Source organism: Neurospora tetrasperma (assembly GCF_000213175.1).
Source record: "Neurospora tetrasperma FGSC 2508 unplaced genomic scaffold NEUTE1scaffold_6, whole genome shotgun sequence".
NCBI lineage: Eukaryota > Fungi > Ascomycota > Sordariomycetes > Sordariales > Sordariaceae > Neurospora > Neurospora tetrasperma.
Window position 1 is genome coordinate 787,187 of NW_009799104.1, and position 18,354 is coordinate 805,540.

Consider the following 18,354-nt stretch of genomic DNA (forward strand, 5'->3'; position numbering starts at 1 on the left):
CCCCAATACTCGCGCACCGGGCTATCGTCAGTCAACCCGTCCATCGCCCGACCCCCCCGACCGTCGGTTTTTTTTTGGACCAACGCGTCAAAGGGTGCCACTTCGCGCATCCAAGACATTTCTTCTCCCCACACCCACAACATCCAACATTCGCATCCACATTTCAATCCATACATCAGTCTGCATCGATTGATCAACAACAAACAAGTGCATCACCACCAAAGCTAAAAAAAAAAAAACCGACCACATCACCCCAACGCCTCCACCCCCATTGTGCGCCCAACGCGCGAATCATCGATTTGTTTCCCCGTCCCTCTGCCGCCGACTTGACGGCGCGAGAAGGACAACATGTCATTCTTTGGCGGCGGTGGCTTCGGCCAGAATACTAACACAGGCTCCGGCTTTGGCTCGAGTGGTTTCGGTACCAACACCAACACTACTGGCACAGGTATGTTTATTTCCCTTTCCCTTTCCCTTCCCCTTCGTCGACGTCGTTGTTGTCGACTCCCTCTTTCGGAGCTTCAAGCTTCCCTCGCTTCTCTACTGCGTCATACTCCACACGCGGTCCCATGCGAAAGCTAACATGCGACCTCGTCGTCCAGGTTTCGGCTCAGCCACTACTGGATTCGGTGCCCCCGCGCAAACAGGCACCACCGGCGGTGGCCTCTTCGGCAGCGGCACTACTGGCACGACAGGTGGTGGCTTCGGCACCAACACAGCGGGCGGCTTTGGCACTGGTGGCGGATTTGGAGCTAAGCCTGCCTTTGGATCTACCCCTGCGACTACTGGCGGAGGTCTCTTCGGATCTTCCACGACTGCGACCACCGGCACTGGCGGCTTCGGCAGCACAGGCTTCGGCTCGAATACCGCGACCACCGGCACAGGCTTTGGATCTGGTGGTGGTTTGTTCGGCGCTAACAAGCCTGCGACCACCACCGGCTTTGGCGCTCCCGCAACTACTGGTGGGTTCGGCGCCACCAACACCACCGGCGGCTCCCTCTTCGGTGGCGGCGGTACTACCAGCGCCTTCGGTTCCGCCAACAACCCCGGCATCGGCACCAATGTTCCCGACCCCCCGGGCACCGCGATCGTCCCCTTCGCTCCTTTTCAAGAGAAGGAAGCCAACGGGTCTCAGGTCTCGTTCCAGAACATCTGTTTTATGGATGCTTACAGGAAGTGGTCCCCCGAAGAGTTGAGATTGGTCGATTATCAGCAAGGAAGGAGATTCGGTGGTCAGGGCGGCACTGGTGCTTTCGGAACCTCTACCTTTGGATCGACTGGCTTCGGCGCCAACACTGGCACGACTGGCGGTTTCGGCAGCGGCACCACCACTACCGGCGGCGGCGGCCTGTTCGGCAGCGGCACTACTGGCACGACGGGTGGCTTCGGCTCTTCGACCACGGCGAGTACTGGAGGCTTCGGCTCTCAGACGACGGGGGGTTTGTTCGGTCAGCAGAACAAGCCCGCCACTGGTGGCCTTTTCGGATCGAGCACGACGACTCCTGCCACCGGCACTGGCCTCTTTGGTAGCGGCGGTACGACGGGAGGATTTGGCTCTGGCACTGGCACGACGACCACCGGCTTCGGTCAAAACACTGGTACTACTGGCGGCGGTCTCTTTGGGCAGCAAGCTGCTAAGCCTGCTGGCTTCGGCTTTGGGACTACTGGCGCTACCACCGGTACCGGCACCAGCACGGGCACTGGCTTTGGTACGGGTACAACCGGTGGCTTTGGCACTACGGGCACCCAAGGCACTGGCGGAGGTCTATTCGGAAACACTGCTCAGCAGAACACTGGTGCTACCGGCGGTGGCCTCTTTGGTACCCAGCAACAAACCCAACAACAGCCCGCAAGCACGGGCTTCGGTGGCTTCGGTACTCAGCAGCAGCCTGCTACAGGAGGCGGTTTGTTCGGCAACACCCAGGCAAAGCCCGCAGGCGGCCTTTTCGGCAGTGGCACTACTACTGCTCCTGCTGCTGGTGGTGGTCTCTTTGGCACTGGCGGGACCACGGGTGGTTTCGGCCAGCCGAGCACCACTCAGGCTTCTGGTGGGTTGTTTGGTGCTAAGCCTGCGGCTACGACTGGCACTGGTCTTTTTGGAACCACCCCGGCTCAGCCTGCTGCCACCGGTGGACTCTTTGGCGGCCTTGGTACTCAGCAGACTCAGCAGCCTGCCACGGGAGGCGGCTTGTTCGGCACTGCCAACAACCAGGCGAAGCCCGCGGGTAGTCTCTTCGGCTCGGCTCCCGCTGCTGGCGGTGGCCTCTTCGGCAGCGCCCCTGCCCAGCAGAGCACCGGCTTGTTTGGACAGACCAACACTCAGCAGCAGGCTGGTGGTCTTGGAACCTCCCTTCTCGGAGGCGCCCAAAACCAGCAAGCCCCCCAGGCCTTCTCTGCGGGTATCAACGATATCAACGCCTATGGCGCTGCCACGTTGTTCTCTAACCTGCCTGACAACCAAATCCAGAACCCTGGTCCGCTCGCCACCCCCCTCAACGGTACTTCCAAGGCCAAGAGCCGCTCGATCCTGCCCATGTACAAGCTGAGCCCGGCGAATGCCTCTCGGATGGTTACGCCCCAGAAGAGGGGTTTCGGGTTCAACTACAGCACCTATTCCTCCCCGATTAGCACCCCCGGCGGTTTGGGACAGAGTCTATTGGCTGGTAGCGTCAACCGCGGTCTTGGAAAGCCCGTCTCCACCACTAACCTCCGCCGTACCTTCAATGCTGAGGACAGCATCCTCACCCCCGGTGCTTTCTCGGCGAACAACAACAACCGTCTGCTTGGCTGCAGCCACAAGAAGCTTATCATTAACAAGGACATGCGCAGCGACTTGTTCCAGTCTCCGGCGGCCAAGGGCAAGCTTCTGCAGGACGGCAACAACACCAGTGCCCGTAAGTTGACCAAGAGAGTCAGCTTCGACACCAGCAACGTTGAGGCGACCCAGAACGGTGCTGCCTCGCAGCAGGAGTTCCACGATCTTGACGATGACAGTGACTTGGGCTTCCTGAAGCCTTCCTCTGCCAATGGCCGCACTAACGGCGCTGTCAACGGCTCCAAGGCTTCCGATGCCTCCCCCGAGATGGAACAGGTCAAGGGCAACGAGCTTGCCATTGTTCCCGAGGAGTCTTCTATCGCGTCTTCTTCTAGTGTCGACGCCAAGCCTGTCAAGCAGGTCGATGCTGGCTCTTACTGGATGTCGCCCAAGCTGGAGGAGATCCAGGCCATGAACAGGGTGCAGCGCCAGAGCGTTGTTGACTTTACGGTTGGTCGTGAGAATGTTGGAAGTGTCCGTTTCAAGGTTCCCGTTGACCTCAGCAACATTGACGTCGAGAACTTGTATGACAACATTGTCCTCTTGGTGCCGCGCTCCTGCACCGTTTATCCCAACGCCGCCACCAAGCCCCCGGTCGGCAAGGGCCTGAACGTTCCCGCGTTGATCTCGCTCGAGCACAGCTACCCTCGTGGCGGACTTCGTGTCGGCGGCCGTCGCCTTGAGAAACACATCGAAAGACTGAAGACGATCACAGATACCATTTTCGAGAGCTACGATATTCCCACTGGTGTTTGGTCCTTCTCCGTTGAACACTTCACCACCTACGGTCTTGTTGATGACGATGAGGACTCCGAGGATGAAGAGATCACCGAGGTTGAGCCTACTCCCCGCCCTTCCACCGAGGCCGTTATTGTTAAGAATGAATTCACCTCACCCGAAGTCGACCCCGATGACACCTTCGAATATAGGCACAGCACCGGCCGTCGCGCCATCCCCGGCGCCTTTGACCAGCGCGCCATGTACGATGATGAAGAGCTTTTAGATGCCGATCAGCAGCAGGGTATGCACTCCTCTCACCCCAAAGGAGCCGATGCTCCGTTGCCGTCTCGGGAGTGGCCTGACGATGAGAGTATGGTGGATGGACAGGACGCGTACGATCCCGATGCTGAAAAGTCATCCCAGCTTGACCACGAAGAGCAATACGACCTCGCCCTCACCCAGATCGCCGACAACACCAACAACGTTCCCGCCGGTGTCCTCAGAGCGCGGATGAGAGCCGTTAAGAGATCGACAGCCCCTACTAAGATCGAGGTTGCCGGTGGTGATGATTGGACACAGATTCTGCAGGCGAGCGTGCGGGCGCCAAGGACGGTAGATCGGAACTTGCTACGGGAACAAAACGAGTCGGGCGAGGCATGGGAGGCCAAAGAGAGCGGAAGTCCTGCTCCCCGCGAGCCAGTTGTGCATGAAGGGCAAGGGTTCGCGACGAGCATTGACTTGATGAAGTCGCTTTTCGAGCAGGCAAGGGGCCCAGCTCAGCCTGCCCCTCCAACAGGGGGGTTCCTGAAGGTTGGTGCTTAGCCTGTTTCTTCTTTCCTTACCTTACAAGCTTCCTTTTTCTTCTGATGTGTCGTCTGCTGCTCAAGCTTGGTCTATGTGTCTTGTGAAGCTTGCACGGCTATTTTGTACCTTACTACCTTTCTTTTCGCCTACACTATTTGTTGTATGAATACAGACTAAGACTTTCTCTTGCTTTATAGTGGCCGTACCAAAAGCGCGATAAGGGTGATGACGAAGCCGCCGCCCCTGCTCCCCGTGCCACCTGGGGTCCTAACGAGCTCTTGATCACCACTGCCAATGACGAAGCTAGCCTTATCCCCGTCGAGGGTGGTGCCTCTGCCTCGGAGACCAAGACAGCCCTCAACAAGCTCCAGCAGTATATTGAGATCACTAACGCCCACCACGACGTTCCTCTGAATGAACTTAAGGATCTTACTGAAGACGATCCTGTCTGGGACTTGGCTTTCCTCCTTGCCAATGACGAGGCTGAGCTTCCCGCTTTCTGGAAGAAGTTGGTCGCTGCGGATACTGACCGCTTGCTTAAGGAGGCGTCTACTCCGGAGGAGAAGGCTATCATTCTTCTCGCCGGTAACCGCGTCTCTGACGCCTGCGACCAGTTGATTGGCGGCAAGGACTTCCGCCTCGCTACTCTTGTTTCCACCATCGGTTCGCAGAGCAAGGACCTCAAGACCCAGTTGGATGACTGGAGAGAGGCGAATGTCTTGTCTGAGATGTCCGAGCCTATTCGTGCTCTCTACGAGCTCCTCTCTGGCAATGCCTGCGTTTGCGCTGGTGTCAAGGATGCCCCTATCGAGAGTCGTGCTTCCTCTTTTACAATTGCTGAGCGCTTCAACCTCAGCTGGATGCAATCCTTCGGTCTGCGTCTCTTTTACAACAGCAAGACCGCCGATGGCGAGCTCGACATTTCCAAGGCCATCTACGCCTTTCAGGACGATATCGAGCAAGACAAGGAGCCTGAACCCCAGAGCCCCTTGTGGACTCTCCTCAAGACCTTCGCTACCCGTGAGTTCAACTGGGCGGAGTCCGACCGTCTCGGCTGGCTGCTCAGCCGCTCCATCTACTTCACCCACCTCATCTCCTTCGGCCCCGACGCCGAGCAAAAGCTCGACCAGGCATCCGTCTCCTTCGCCTCCTCGCTCACCGCCCAAGGCCACTGGGTTCCCGCCGCTTTCGTCCTCCTCACACTTTCCGACCCTGTCGCCCGCGAGACAGCCATCCGTGACCACCTTGGCCGCCACGCTCACCTCATCGGCTCCTACCATGAACCCAAGTCCCCCTTCTCGGCCCTCCGCCGCTTCGGGGTCGCCGAGTCCTGGATCTGGGAGGCCAAGGCGCTCGACTTCCGCGCCAAGCAAGACCATCGCCAGGAGTTCCTGGCGCTCGTCTGGGCAGGCAACTACAAGGAGGCGAACACGGCGTTCGTCGAGCGCGTCGGTCCCGATCTGGTCATTGAGCGTGACTGGAAGAGGTTGGTCAAGTTCGCACAGCTGCTATTCAAGGTTAAGGAGAAGCTTGGGTCTGTGCAGGAATGGGAACGTGGAGGAGCGGCGGTTTATCTACTTTATCCGCTTAAGGTTGCGGCGCTGAGGAATAAGTTGCCTGCTGGAGAGGATGAGGAGGACGAGAGGAGACTTGACAAGTTGTTGGTGGACGGACTGGTTGCGCTGGGTGATAGACTCAAGGCGTCGGGCGCGAGTGATGTCAAGAGGGAGGCGGCGGTAGCGGATATGGCGGAGGAGTTGATCAAGGGACGGGTGAATGGTCAGAGCGAGATGGGTGGGATGGGTGCTGATCCGAGGTTGTTTGGGCTGTTGCCGGAGGATGTGAAGGGGAGGTATATGAGGACTATGGCGCTTGAAGGGATGTGCTAATCTCTGGGAACTGGTGTGTGGGTTGATGATTGGTCTTGGTTCGTAAGGCTAGGATAGATGATGAGTTGTTGGTTGGATGGTCTGTCCCAGGTGGAAGGACGACGACGAGTGAGAAGCGAGCAAAGAGTACGAGTAAAAAAATAGCCTTTGAGACTTAGTTTAGTGGTATTTGGAATTTTAGCGGTATACAGAATGTTCGCTTGGTTCATTTGAGTGGCGTGTGTGTTGATGAGGGTGAGTGTGAGTGTGTGTCTGTTGGTCTACGGAGTGAAAAGGGGACTGTAATTGGTTATACTGTGTCTATATCATCCCTGGTCCTTCAAAACGTAGATAGTCATAAAATTATAGTAGTTCGAAACACGTCCTAAGCAAAGTGCCAGATGACAAATGTAGAATGTAGCCAAAAGTGTGAACTTGCGAAGTTCGGCTACAGATAAAGAAGGTCATTGCTAGCCATGAACGAGATTTTCGGTACATGCGTAGCACGCTAAGGGGCCGTTCAATAGTGATCACTTTTTAGCGCCAAATTCTCTTCCACGACCGCGACCACGTCGCAGGAGCTGAGCTTACACTGCCTCAATGAGTTCAGAACTCGGATTTGATAAAGGTCATTTGTCTTATCTTTTGCTCAGATCATGGTGGAAAAGCATACTAGGCGCTGCTCATAAGGCATTGCTGCCTAGCACCCGGACGGGAAGCGTCAATACGCTAATATACTGTAATTTACCCATCTGGACCCTTCCACTCCTACAAGAATCGACGTCATTGAGTAATTTTCCTCGGGCAGATCATAACGGTCAATACAAGGGTAGTGTAAAATACTCTTCACGTCTATATCTGACTTGCTCACCACCACCACCACCACCACCACCACCTCTACCTGAAACATATCTTTTTTTTTTTTTTTTCCCTTCTTTTTCTCCATCCTCACATATCCACCCTATCTACCTCACTTTCTACCTTCCACTTTCCCATCCCCCCAAACCAAACCAAACCCTCCCGCTCATGAACAACTAACTCCCTATAAACAACATCCAACAACCAAACTGTCCGGAAAGCAACAATGACCACCCTATCCCACCACCATCATTATCCCTCCGATCAGTGTCCAGCACTAGCACTAGCAGACCTCCCCCACGAAATTCTTCTCTTGATCTTATCCTCCCTCCCCACCGCCTCCGACATTGCTCATCTGGGCTTGACTTGTCGCCGCCTACGTCAGCTCGTAACCTCGGAGGGGTGGCGCGCCTTTGTGATTGCGAGGTTTCCTTCGCTGGTGCAGAGCATTCCTGTTCCTTCTTCTTCTTCTTCTTCTTCTTCTTCTTCCCTGCTGCTGGGAGGGCAACGTGGAGGAGGACAACAACAACAACAACAAAATGGAAGTGGAAATGGACAACAAAATGGAAGTGGAAATGGAGGAGGAGGAGGGAGGTACGCATGGCAGGACGTAGCGGAGAGTTTAACCTGGCAAAGTAGGTGTTGGGATAAGCGGGCGGTGGGGTTTTGTGCTATTTATCCTGCTTCGGACTTTGGGGCTGGAACTGCTGGAGCTGCTGGAGCTGGACATGGACAGAGAGGAGGGGGTGCGCAGGGGCAAAGGGGAAATATGTTTCAGTCGGTGGTGGATGCGCACTTTGACTTTGCGACGGGGAGGGAATTACTTGTCTGGGGAGCGGGGGAGGATTTGGTAGCGAGGAGGAGAGATTGGGGAGGTGGACAACAAAAAAGTAAGAGTGCGCCGAAGTTTAGTTGGTTTAAAGCCAGTGGGAAAGAGGAAGGGTTTAGGAAGGGGTATGATGATGTGAGGGCTTTGCATGTGGTGAAGGGGGATGTGCCGCTTTGTGGTGGGCGAGGGAAGGGATCCGGAGGAGTCAAGAAACACGGAGGCGGAGAGGAAAGTGGAAATGGAAGGGGGTATGGAAGGGCGGTGGTGGTGGGGAGGGATAATGGGGATTTGGCCCTGGTGGAGGCGGAGGGAGAGAGGTTTGGGAAGAGGATTGTCAAGTTCAAACCACATGAAGGGGAGGAAGGGGAAAGACTGGTGCAGGATACAATTAACAGCGTGGATGTGTTGTATGATACCCCCGGGGGAAGGAGGTTGGTGGCGGCGGCGACGAAGAAAGCGGTGGGTGTTTATACTTTGCCGGATGGGGAGGAGGCAATAGGGGAAGACGAGGAGGTGTCACCGGTGGTGGTCTACGATCTGCAGAGGAGCGTGTTGGACAGCAGCACGGCTCAGTTGTGTAGCGCAAAGTGGATGGGCGGTCAGGGGAATGTGATGGCTTTGGCGCTTAAGGGGTGTAGTGAACGACTGCAGTACCTTTCGATCACGGAGTCGGGGTGGACGCATCATACTACGGCGAAGAGTATCATCCGCTCGGGAGGCGTGGGCGGGTTGAGTATTCCTGATGCAGATATCTGTGCGAACTCGCTCTCGCCTGTCTACGCCAATCCCAACGAGCAAAAGTCGGGCGGGACAACACTGCTTCTCTCGGGATGGAAAGACGGTACCTGTCGCCTTCAGGATTTACGAACGTCCTCTCCGTATGACGCCGTCTACCAGGACAATATCCAGCCTTGGGACCATGTCGAAGCCATCCTCACCTACGGAACGGAGCGCTTCGTTGCTGGCGCTGGTAACTCGGGCGCAACCATCAAGATTTTCGACTTCCGATGGCCGAAACCCTACTCCTACACCTCGGCTCTCCCATGTCTGGGTCGCCAACCGTTCCCCAAGCCTCACCAACCTTTTTCCAAGGCACCCAACGCCTTTGCCACCGGCCGTGCAAGATGCGACCATCTAGCAGGCCTAGAATGTCACTGGCATTCCCTCTCAAAACACCTCTACTACCGGCCTAACGCAACCATTTTCCTCCCGCGCGGCGTGCCCGGCCATGAACACGACCGCAGCAACCAACACGGCTTCACCCGGACATGGTCCCTCGCCAAAGCCTCCGACTCGGCTCCCAATTTCTATCTGGGCGTTTCAGGAGGCGTGATAGAAGCCAATCTTCAACCGACCCCTTCCAGCCCTTCAAACCCGGTGGAAATCGACCCCATCTACGGTTACAACTACCCCTACTTCACCGGCCCATTGTCAGTCACCCACTCCACGTTCTTCCCCCACTCCTCGAGAAACCAAGCCCAGATAAACCAAGGCGTGGCGGAGGGGTACACAACCGTTCCGATCAAGTACTCGCTCATGGAAACGGGCGATGGATTGTCAGTGGAAGCGAACGACAGATCAATTCGCATGCCGAGGATGATGGGCCCCTTTGAACCTTCTTCTGCTTATGCTAACCCTGCGTCACCGTTTGGGAGGGTTCCTCCCACGGCGCCGAGGGCAGATAGGGAGCGAGCGGCGGCGGCAAGAGGAGGGCATGGAGGACGAGGAGGTGGGCATGGGCATAGGGGAGGCCCAAGTTTGGGCTGGAATGGAAATGGGTGGGTGACGAATAGGGACGGGTCGGCGACAAGCCAGAAACAGGTACGGGAGCAGTGGAAGGAGGGAGTGGAACTGCCGGCGGGAGTGAGGAGGGAACATCACCGGTTGGATTTGAAGTATCAGACTACGAATGATTTTGTGGTGTTGTTGGAGGATGAGAAGGAGGAAACGGGGTTGGAGGGGAGGGTGGAGAGGATGGTTGTTTGAGTTTACATATATAGAGATTTGAGGGCATTTCGTTAAATGGAAAGATAAAAGCGCTTATAGACTCTGATGGCTCTACTTTTTTTTGTCAACATTCTCTCTTCAACAGGTGGTGATAAAGGAATGTTTGTATGACTTGCTGTCCTTTCTTCGTCTTAGGAGAGAGCCAGGGTTGGGGTTATACGTGTATTTTCACCCTTTTATTTACAGTACACCGCGGCGAGGGCCCTGGTGAAGGGCTCACTGCGGGGGCGGGGTAAGCTACCTGCCGGTTGCCATGCCGGTTGCCCTGGGATGCCATTCCCGAAGCTAGATTCGTCACTTTGTAAATACTTGCGTCCAACAAGCTTGCAACACGCGACGGAGTAGTTTACGACCCCGCCCTCGGAAAGTGATAATTTGAAGTTGATGACTTGAGGAGCGCCAACTGGCAAACATTCCGTGTACATAAGAATATCCGAGCTGAATCTCAAGACTACCTCAACTCTTCCCTCTTCCCCGAATCCGTGGAACTTTTAGGCAGCAAAGCAAGCCGCCTCGGGACAACTTTATGTGTTGGAAAACTTGGAAGTTGACATCAACACCAAACAACCTGCTTACCTCCCCTGGCTGGACCGGAGGCACCCATCTACAGAAAGTGGCAACATTCCGAAAGCGAGCTCCTGACCAAACAAACAAACAAACAAACAGTGCCAGTGCCTTGCAGAAAGCGCAAGCGACAACCTCATACTTATCGATCCAGCAAACCTACCTTCACATCTAGGGAAACACCACCCCGCCTAGATTGTAACCATGGCCTCCCGTCGCCAACTCTCTGAACCCTTTGCCTACGACTCCTTGAGTGACGAAGATCTCGACCTCATCAACTCACAGGCTACAGACGAGGGCATCAGCATGTCATCTTCACAACAAGACCTTTCCTTTGCCAGTAGCAAGGGCAGCAATGGCACGCCCAAAGGGAAGAACAACAACAACAACAACAACAAGAACACGTCCTCATCCCGCATCTTCAGCGGAGACGCAGATGTTGTTGACTTGACGGCTAGCAGCCCTACTACACCAAGCCATCCTTCCTCCGACAAACGGGAACAGTTTCATGGTGGAGGAATGACCGTCCACGGCCTCGGTCAAAACCATGCCTCCACACCCATCCCCAAATTCGGCCAGCCCACACAGCTAGTATCTCAGTTCACGCCCGTTAACGCCAGCAACAACACCAAGAACGCTGCCAGCCATCACGGCAATGCTAGCCGCGGCGGCACCAGCAGCCACGCCATCGGCGGATCCAAGTACAACAACCTCTTCAACGACCGGGGCAAGAACCGACCCGAGTTTCACAAGGACTTGTACAGATCTAGCGGACCTCTCAAGGCCAACGCCCCGCCAAAGCCGTCGACGGAAATCAAGAGGAACAGCATGGGCATGCAGCTGTTCAGCTCGTTGGATGTGGACCCGGCACCGGCACCGTCGCCTTTGCAGCCGGGTAGGGGCACGGCTTCGAAGGGGACTGCGGCTGCGTTTGGAGAGAATGTGTTTTATACTGATCCTGATAAAGCGAAGGAGGATCTGAAAGCGCTGTTGGAGGGTGGACTGGATGATGAGGAGAGTGAGGACGAGGGAGCCAAGGCAAAGACGAAGGGTGCGGTGTCAGAGTCCAAGAAGAAGGAGGAGTCGATTGTTTCTTCTACTGGGCATCTACCTGGTCTGGCTGTTCCCTTGCTGCCGCATCAGGTTGAGGGTGTCAGATGGATGATTAACCGCGAGCTTGGCCCTTTGAAGCGTGGCCGTGTTCCCAAGGGTGGACTCCTCGCAGATGATATGGGTATTTAGACTCTATGGTGGCCTGTTTTTGACTCTATACTAACTTTCATCTAGGCTTGGGCAAAACATTGCAGTCCATTTCCTTGATCATTGGCAACCGAAAACCCGAATCGTCCTCCGCCCCAGGCTGGAAAGCCCACTTCAAAGACATCAGCAAGGCCACACTTGTCGTTGCGCCACTGGCTCTCATCCGACAATGGGAGGCCGAACTGAAGGATCGCGTCATGCCCGACTTGAACATCAAAGTATGTGTTCATCACGGCCCAAAGCGATCTACAGTTCCCGCCGAGCTCGCCAAATATGATGTGGTCATCACCACCTACCAGATTCTGGTGTCAGAGCATGACAAGTCTCACCCCGACCCAAACAAGGGCGCCCAAGCGGGATGTTTCGGCGTACACTGGTTCCGCGTCATTCTCGACGAGGCCCATAGGTTGGTTCTGAAGGTCATATACTCCAAAGCTTCACACAGGCTAACATATGACACCACAGCATCAAGAACCGCAACACCAAAGCCGCCAAGGCATGCTGTGCCTTGCGCTCCGAATATCGCTGGTGCCTCACGGGCACGCCGATGCAGAACAATCTTGACGAGCTCCAGTCCCTCATTCATTTCCTGCGCATCGCGCCTTACGATAACCTAGCCGAGTGGCGAGCCCAGATCGACACGCCCATGAAGCAAGGCAAGGGCCACATTGCGATCCAACGCCTGCACAGCATCCTCCGCTGCTTCATGAAACGCCGCACCAAGGAAGTTCTCACCGAGAAGGGCGCCCTTGTAGCCGGCGGCAAAGAAGCATTGGCCAAGGCCGAAGAGAATGGCGAAAAGGCGCCTGAAGCGGCTTTCAAAGTCACGGAGCGTAAAGTAGTAACCATCGAGACGGAGTTCAGCCCCGCCGAAAGTGCCTTCTACAAGGCCTTGGAGGAGCGTGCCGACCAGAGTCTCGAGAAAATGATGAAGGGCCGCACGGTCAACTACGCCAACGCGCTCGTGCTGCTGTTGCGGCTGAGGCAGGCTTGCAATCACCCTAGGCTGGCGCAGACAAAGCTTGACAAGGACCGGGATGCGTTGGCGGTGGACTCGGCGACTGCGCCGACGCCTGGTGGCAAAAAGAAGAAGAACGCCTATGATTCGCAAAGTCAGACCAGTAGTGTGGATGACTTGGCTGATATGATGGGCGGGATGGGCATCCAGGCGAGGCAGTGTGACATGTGTCTGGGGGAGATGACGAAGAAGGAGATTCAGGAGGGGCAGGTGAGATGTCAAGGGTGTGAAGATAGTTTGAGCCAGTTGATGAAGGAGCAGGAGGGTACGCAGGGGAGCGTGGAGAGCAAGGAGAGCAAGAAGCACAAAAAGAAGAAGGTGAGTGTGGTGAAGGAGAAGGTGAAGGTTGAGAGGAAGACCAGAGGAAGGGGTAGGAAGGTTGTGGTGGACAGTGATGATGAGGAAGAGGGGGAAGAGTGGGAGGACGAGGAGGAGACACCTAAGAAGGACAAAAAATCTCGCGATAACAGGAAGCGAGTCATCGATAGTGACGATGAAGAGGATGAAGGCACTTGGCTCGTGGGAGAGTCACAGAGAAGCGCACTTGACCTTGGTGTTGCTGGCGGCACAGACGACGAGAACGCCGAGGGCACCGGCGAGGACATCGACTCCAACGAAGAGATCTCTGAAGACTCAGAGGACCCAGAAGAGGACAGCTTCGTCGTCAAAGATAGTGACGATGACGACGATGACGACGACGACGAAAGCGTCAACTCAGACGAAATAGTCGGCTCCGGCGACGAAGACGATACCTTCGCCTCCGTCTACAAGCTCAGCTCGCAAGTCCTCAAGCAATCCGAATCCGAGGAATCAGAAACCGCCGCCTCCTCCTCTGAAGACTCTGCCATCTCGGACTCAGAACTCGAAAACTCCTCCGAAACCGACTCCGAAGCCGAATACGGCATCAAGCGCACCCCCAAAGGTCCCGTGCAAATCTCCTCCAAGATCCACGAGCTCATCGCCATCCTCCGCCGCGAAGCCCCCACCCACAAGTTCATCGTCTTCTCCCAGTTCACTTCGATGCTCGACCTCGTCGAGCCCTTTTTGAGGCATCACTTACCAGACATCAAGCACGTCCGCTACGACGGAAAAATGCCCAACGACGCGCGCGAAGCGTCGCTCCATTCCCTGCGCAAAGACCCGCGCACTCGTATCCTGCTGTGCTCGCTCAAGTGCGGATCCTTGGGACTCAACCTGACGGCCGCGACGAGGGTGATTATCGTCGAACCCTTTTGGAACCCCTTTGTCGAGGAACAGGCTATTGATCGCGTGCACCGACTGACGCAGACGGTCGATGTGGTTGTCTATAAGTTGACGGTGAGAGGGACGGTGGAGGCGAGGATCCTGGAGCTGCAGGAGAAGAAGAGATTGTTGGCGCAGACGGCGGTGGAAGGGTCGACGGAGAGAGGGAACAAGAAGAAGAAGGGCCAGGGATTGAAGTTGGGGTTGCAGGAGATTTTGGACTTGTTCAAGCATGATGGTAGTGATAGTAGTAGTAGGGCTGCTGTCTATGGTGCTGATCATGGTGGGTCTGGAAACGGTGAAGAGAATGCTGCTGCTGCTGCTGCTGCGGGGAGGACGCCGGCGAGGAGGACTGCTGGTGCGGCGGCTAATCATACGGGGGCGAGGAGGGAGCATGAGGTTTTTGGGCGGAGGTGGTGAGATGGATAGGAGCAATGGGCTTTTTAGTTTCTTTGCCTTGATGTTATGAGTGTATGATGAGGTTATGATACATGATGAATGGCTGGGCTTCGGTATGCTTGGTTTAGTCTGGAACTTGTCTGGGTATAGGTACAGGATGTTGGCATGTTATGTTTATGAACAACTTTGTTTGTTGAGATGTGTCATTTCTTAGCACTTCCAAAGGATAGAACGAGCTGGATAGGGGTTCGTGTAGTTATTGCTGTTAGGTAGTTACCCAAATTCAAAGTCTATCATGATAATCGAAGAATGAAGCTGATGATATCAAGAACAAATTCCTTTTGCACGCCTCGTAAATGCGGGTATTGCAACAGAGGAGCATTCGCTCTCTCTCCAACTATAATCTATGCATATTTCTCATCCATATTCAGGATATATCCTTCTCCCTCGTATGTCTCTACCGTCACTCACGACCGGAAAAGCTTCAAACCAGCCTCCTCAACGTTAACACCACCCATCTCCTCATCCTCCTCCGCCGCCTCTGCCTCCGCCTCATCCTCCTTAAGCACCATCTTCTGTCCAAACAGCGTGCCAAAGAACCGATCGATAGCATGCTCCTCCCACGACCTTCTATCCTCCGGCGCCATAAAGTTCTGCAACTTCTCATGCACCGTGAACCGCAACTTGCGACCCTTGCTCGCCTTCCGATCCACCTGCTTCCTTGTCTTGGCCTCCTTGAGCGCCGCCCACCTGACGGTCGCCACGGACTCTCCAGGCGCAGCAGAATCCGAACTGCGCTGGTCAACTAGCTCCTTGAGCAGCAACTGGTAAAAGTCGGCGTCGTCGTAGATGTCGGCGTCTTCCTCGACCTTCTTGGCCGCCTGCGCGGGAGCGCACGAGCGCGGCGTGCGCGCCTTCTTGATCAGGTGGTCGGCGCTGAGGAGCTGGTCGTCGAGCACGGAGACGAGCGATTGGGAGCCTGCAGACTGCGCGAGGCGACGCTCCTTGGTCATGCTGGCGGTGGTGCTGCGCACGCGGGTGGACCACTTGTCGAGAACCTGGCGGCGGTACTTGTTGGCGGGACCCTCGACGGCCTCGAGAACCTCCCAGATTTCCTGCGCGGGCGTGTCGAGCTCGATGGCGTCGCGCTTGCGCTTCTCGCCGGCCTTGGCCTTGACTTGCTCGGGGAGGAAGCTGTTGCGGACCGAGTCGATGGTGTTCCAGAGCTTGACGGCGGCTTCCTCGGCGGCCTCGTAGGGCTTCTCCTTGAAGTTTTCGGGCTTCTCGACGCAGTTGAAGGTGTTGGCGGCGATGAGGGCCTTTTGGAGACGGATGCGGAGGTTGAGGATGGAGTCGAAGATGCGGCGCTGGGAGCGGACGGCAACACCCTTTTGGGCGTCGGCCTCGGCGGCTTTCGAGAAGGTGGAAACGATCTTCTTCTCGTCTTCGGCCATGATCTTGCGGAGCTCAGCGTTAACGTCGTTCTTGTCGTCGTCGTCGCCAGACTCCTCGTCCTCATCTTCGTCCTCGTCCTCGTCCTCGTCGCCGGAGCCTTCTTCGCCATCCTCGTCGTCCTCTTCGGAATCGCCCTCTTCATCGTCGCTGCCGGAGAGCAGAGCACCGTCGAGTTCTTCCTCATCATCCTCACCCTCGTCGTCATCTGTCTCCTCAGCCTCCATGTCATACAGGCCATTTCGCTCGCCCTCCTCAGAATCTTCCTCGTCTTCCTCAAGATCCTCATCATCTTCCTCCTCTTCATCATCCTCAGAGTCGGACATAAAGTCAGCAGCAGTGGGCCTCTTCTTGATGCGAACCGCAAGGTCGTCCTTCTTGGGGGTCTTGGCTGGTGTCTTGGGCTTGGAGCTTCCACGGAAGGTGAACTTTTCCGACCAGTCTGCGTCATCCTCCCCTAGCGCATTGTCGCTGGAGATCTCGGCGTCTTCGTCGATGTGGTCGCGTTCGAGGTCCGCGGTATCTGGGTCGGCGAACTCTTCGGAGCCGGACCCGGACTCGCCATCTTCGAGGTCGTCCTCGTCATCATCATCTTCCTCGTCGTCTTCCTCCTGGTCATCAAAGTCCTCTTCGTCGCTCTCCTCTAGGGCCTTGCGGCTGACGCGGGTACCGCTGTATTCGGGGCCGAGTGTGGGTGCTTCTGCTTTTCGGAGCTTGCTCTTGCTGTTGGGTGTTGGTTATCAGTTGATGTTGTGTTTTAGGAAAGGTATTGACATACCCAACTGTGACATAGTGTTCCGTCTCGGCGCGTTCAACATCGCTGTCGGCTTCGCTTCCGCTCTGATCATCGTCACCATCGCGAGGCTCGGCTTCAGGATCGTAGTCTGCCAATGTAATGTCAGTAACTGGGGGGTCTTGGGGGGGTTGTAGCTTCGTTTGTCATACCCTTTGCAGGCTTCTCATCGAACATGGAAGCCCGCAGCTTGTTGCTCTTTTTTGTGGTGTACAATGGCATGATGGCGGCCCTGTCTGGTGGTGGTGGTGGTGGTGGTGGTGGTTGTGGTGTTGGCGCCAAAGAAGAGGAATAATTCGAGATGGCGCTTGGGGGAATGGATTCAATCAATGGTTCTGAAAAATACAGAGGAGCCGAATTGATGGAACAACGGGAACCCCACGCCCGAAAAAATCAGAGCTTTGCCTGGGAGAATGGGAAATTTTGGCGGTGACAGCGGGCAGATGGCAAAGTGGGGACGGATGAGCAGGGGTCCGGATGCACCAAGAAACGGGCTCCACCCGTTGCGACCACTGTTCCTCGGGACGCCAATTGGGGAAAGTTGGAGAACTGAACTTCACTCTGACTTCAGTTCCGTCCGTTATGGCAACGGGATTTCATCTGTTAAAATCATAAGCCAATTCTTGCGTTTATCAGATTCCTTGAGTTTGGTTACTAGGCACAGGATAGAAGATGAGACCGACAATAAGCCGGCTGTTACAAGCCACAAGAGCTCTCCAGCATGAGAATCCACTGGTACCTACCTTTCCCCCGACTTACACATTAGATGACTCGGAGCTCTTGACCAACACATCCAATTATAGGGCCTCCCCAAAACTGGTACCATTCCACGTTTCCAACGAGGTCTTCCTCAGAAGCGTAAGATTAAAAATGTAAACAAGGTCATTGCCGTCTCTTCAGCCAAGGGTGGTGTCGGAAAAAGCACAATAGCTGGTGAGTGTTCCTCATCTTCTCACCTCATCCCTGTCCAGCCACTGGATCAGGGGAAAGTAAACAACATCACACCTCCTACAGGATCAGAACATACCCCCACAGACACTTATCTATCCTCTTTATGGCTCAGCAACCCCTCGAATCCCCTTTTTCAGTTCTTTCTATTTTATACATCTCTAACCCAGTAGTCATAGCAAACCTCGCCCTCTCCCTCTCCCGCCTCGGCTACACAACCGGCATCCTCGACACCGACCTCTTCGGCCCCTCCATCCCGACCCTCTTCAACCTCTCCTCCCCCTCTTTATCCCCCTCGCTCAACCCCCACAACCAACTCCTCCCCCTCACCTCCTACGGCGTCAAGACCATGTCCATCGGCTACCTCCTAGGATCCGAAGACTCCGCCCTCGTCTGGCGCGGTCCCATGCTCCTCAAAGCCATCCAACAACTCCTTCACGAAGTCGACTGGTCCCATCCCTCGCTCGACATTTTGGTTTTGGACCTACCTCCCGGGACGGGCGACACCCAGCTTTCTATAGCGCAGCAGGTCGTTGTGGACGGAGCAGTCATCGTGACTACCCCGCACACGTTGGCGATCAAGGATGCGGTGAAGGGCGTGAATATGTTTAGAAAGGTGGACATTCCGATACTGGGGGTGGTGCAGAACATGAGCGTCTTCTGCTGTCCTGGGTGCGGGAAGGAGACGCATGTGTTTGGCGGGACCGAGGGGGTGAGGAAGGTGTGTGAGGAGATGGAGATGGAGTTCTTGGGGGATGTGCCGCTGCATCCGAGGAT

General features: G+C 55.7%; 4 protein-coding genes across 4 annotated transcripts; 3 read left to right on the plus strand and 1 right to left on the minus strand.

Annotated features, from left to right (window-relative positions):
• Positions 1-348: 348 nt before the first annotated feature.
• Positions 349-6,433, plus strand: NEUTE1DRAFT_131732 (uncharacterized protein; the record flags this gene model as incomplete). Its single annotated transcript, XM_009855798.1, has 3 exons — positions 349-448; positions 603-4,345; positions 4,537-6,433. 3 exons carry the CDS (start codon positions 349-351, stop codon positions 6,226-6,228), a joined length of 5,535 nt encoding a protein of 1,844 aa, XP_009854100.1.
• Positions 6,434-7,258: 825 nt separating this feature from the next.
• Positions 7,259-9,880, plus strand: NEUTE1DRAFT_87167 (uncharacterized protein; the record flags this gene model as incomplete). Its single annotated transcript, XM_009855799.1, has 1 exon — positions 7,259-9,880. The coding sequence occupies one exon, from the start codon at positions 7,292-7,294 to the stop codon at positions 9,878-9,880; it is 2,589 nt and encodes an 862-aa protein (XP_009854101.1).
• A 1,104-nt stretch (positions 9,881-10,984) lies between these two features.
• Positions 10,985-14,758, plus strand: NEUTE1DRAFT_87171 (uncharacterized protein; the record flags this gene model as incomplete). Its single annotated transcript, XM_009855800.1, has 5 exons — positions 10,985-11,074; positions 11,168-11,699; positions 11,753-12,131; positions 12,191-13,121; positions 13,218-14,758. The coding sequence occupies 5 exons, from the start codon at positions 10,985-10,987 to the stop codon at positions 14,403-14,405; spliced, it is 3,120 nt and encodes a 1,039-aa protein (XP_009854102.1).
• Positions 14,759-14,788: 30 nt separating this feature from the next.
• NEUTE1DRAFT_131735 (uncharacterized protein) lies at positions 14,789-16,851 on the minus strand (the record flags this gene model as incomplete). The annotated part of the gene is made up of 3 exons (XM_009855801.1): positions 14,789-16,559; positions 16,615-16,720; positions 16,782-16,851. 3 exons carry the CDS (start codon positions 16,849-16,851, stop codon positions 14,852-14,854), a joined length of 1,884 nt encoding a protein of 627 aa, XP_009854103.1.
• Positions 16,852-18,354: the final 1,503 nt, after the last annotated feature.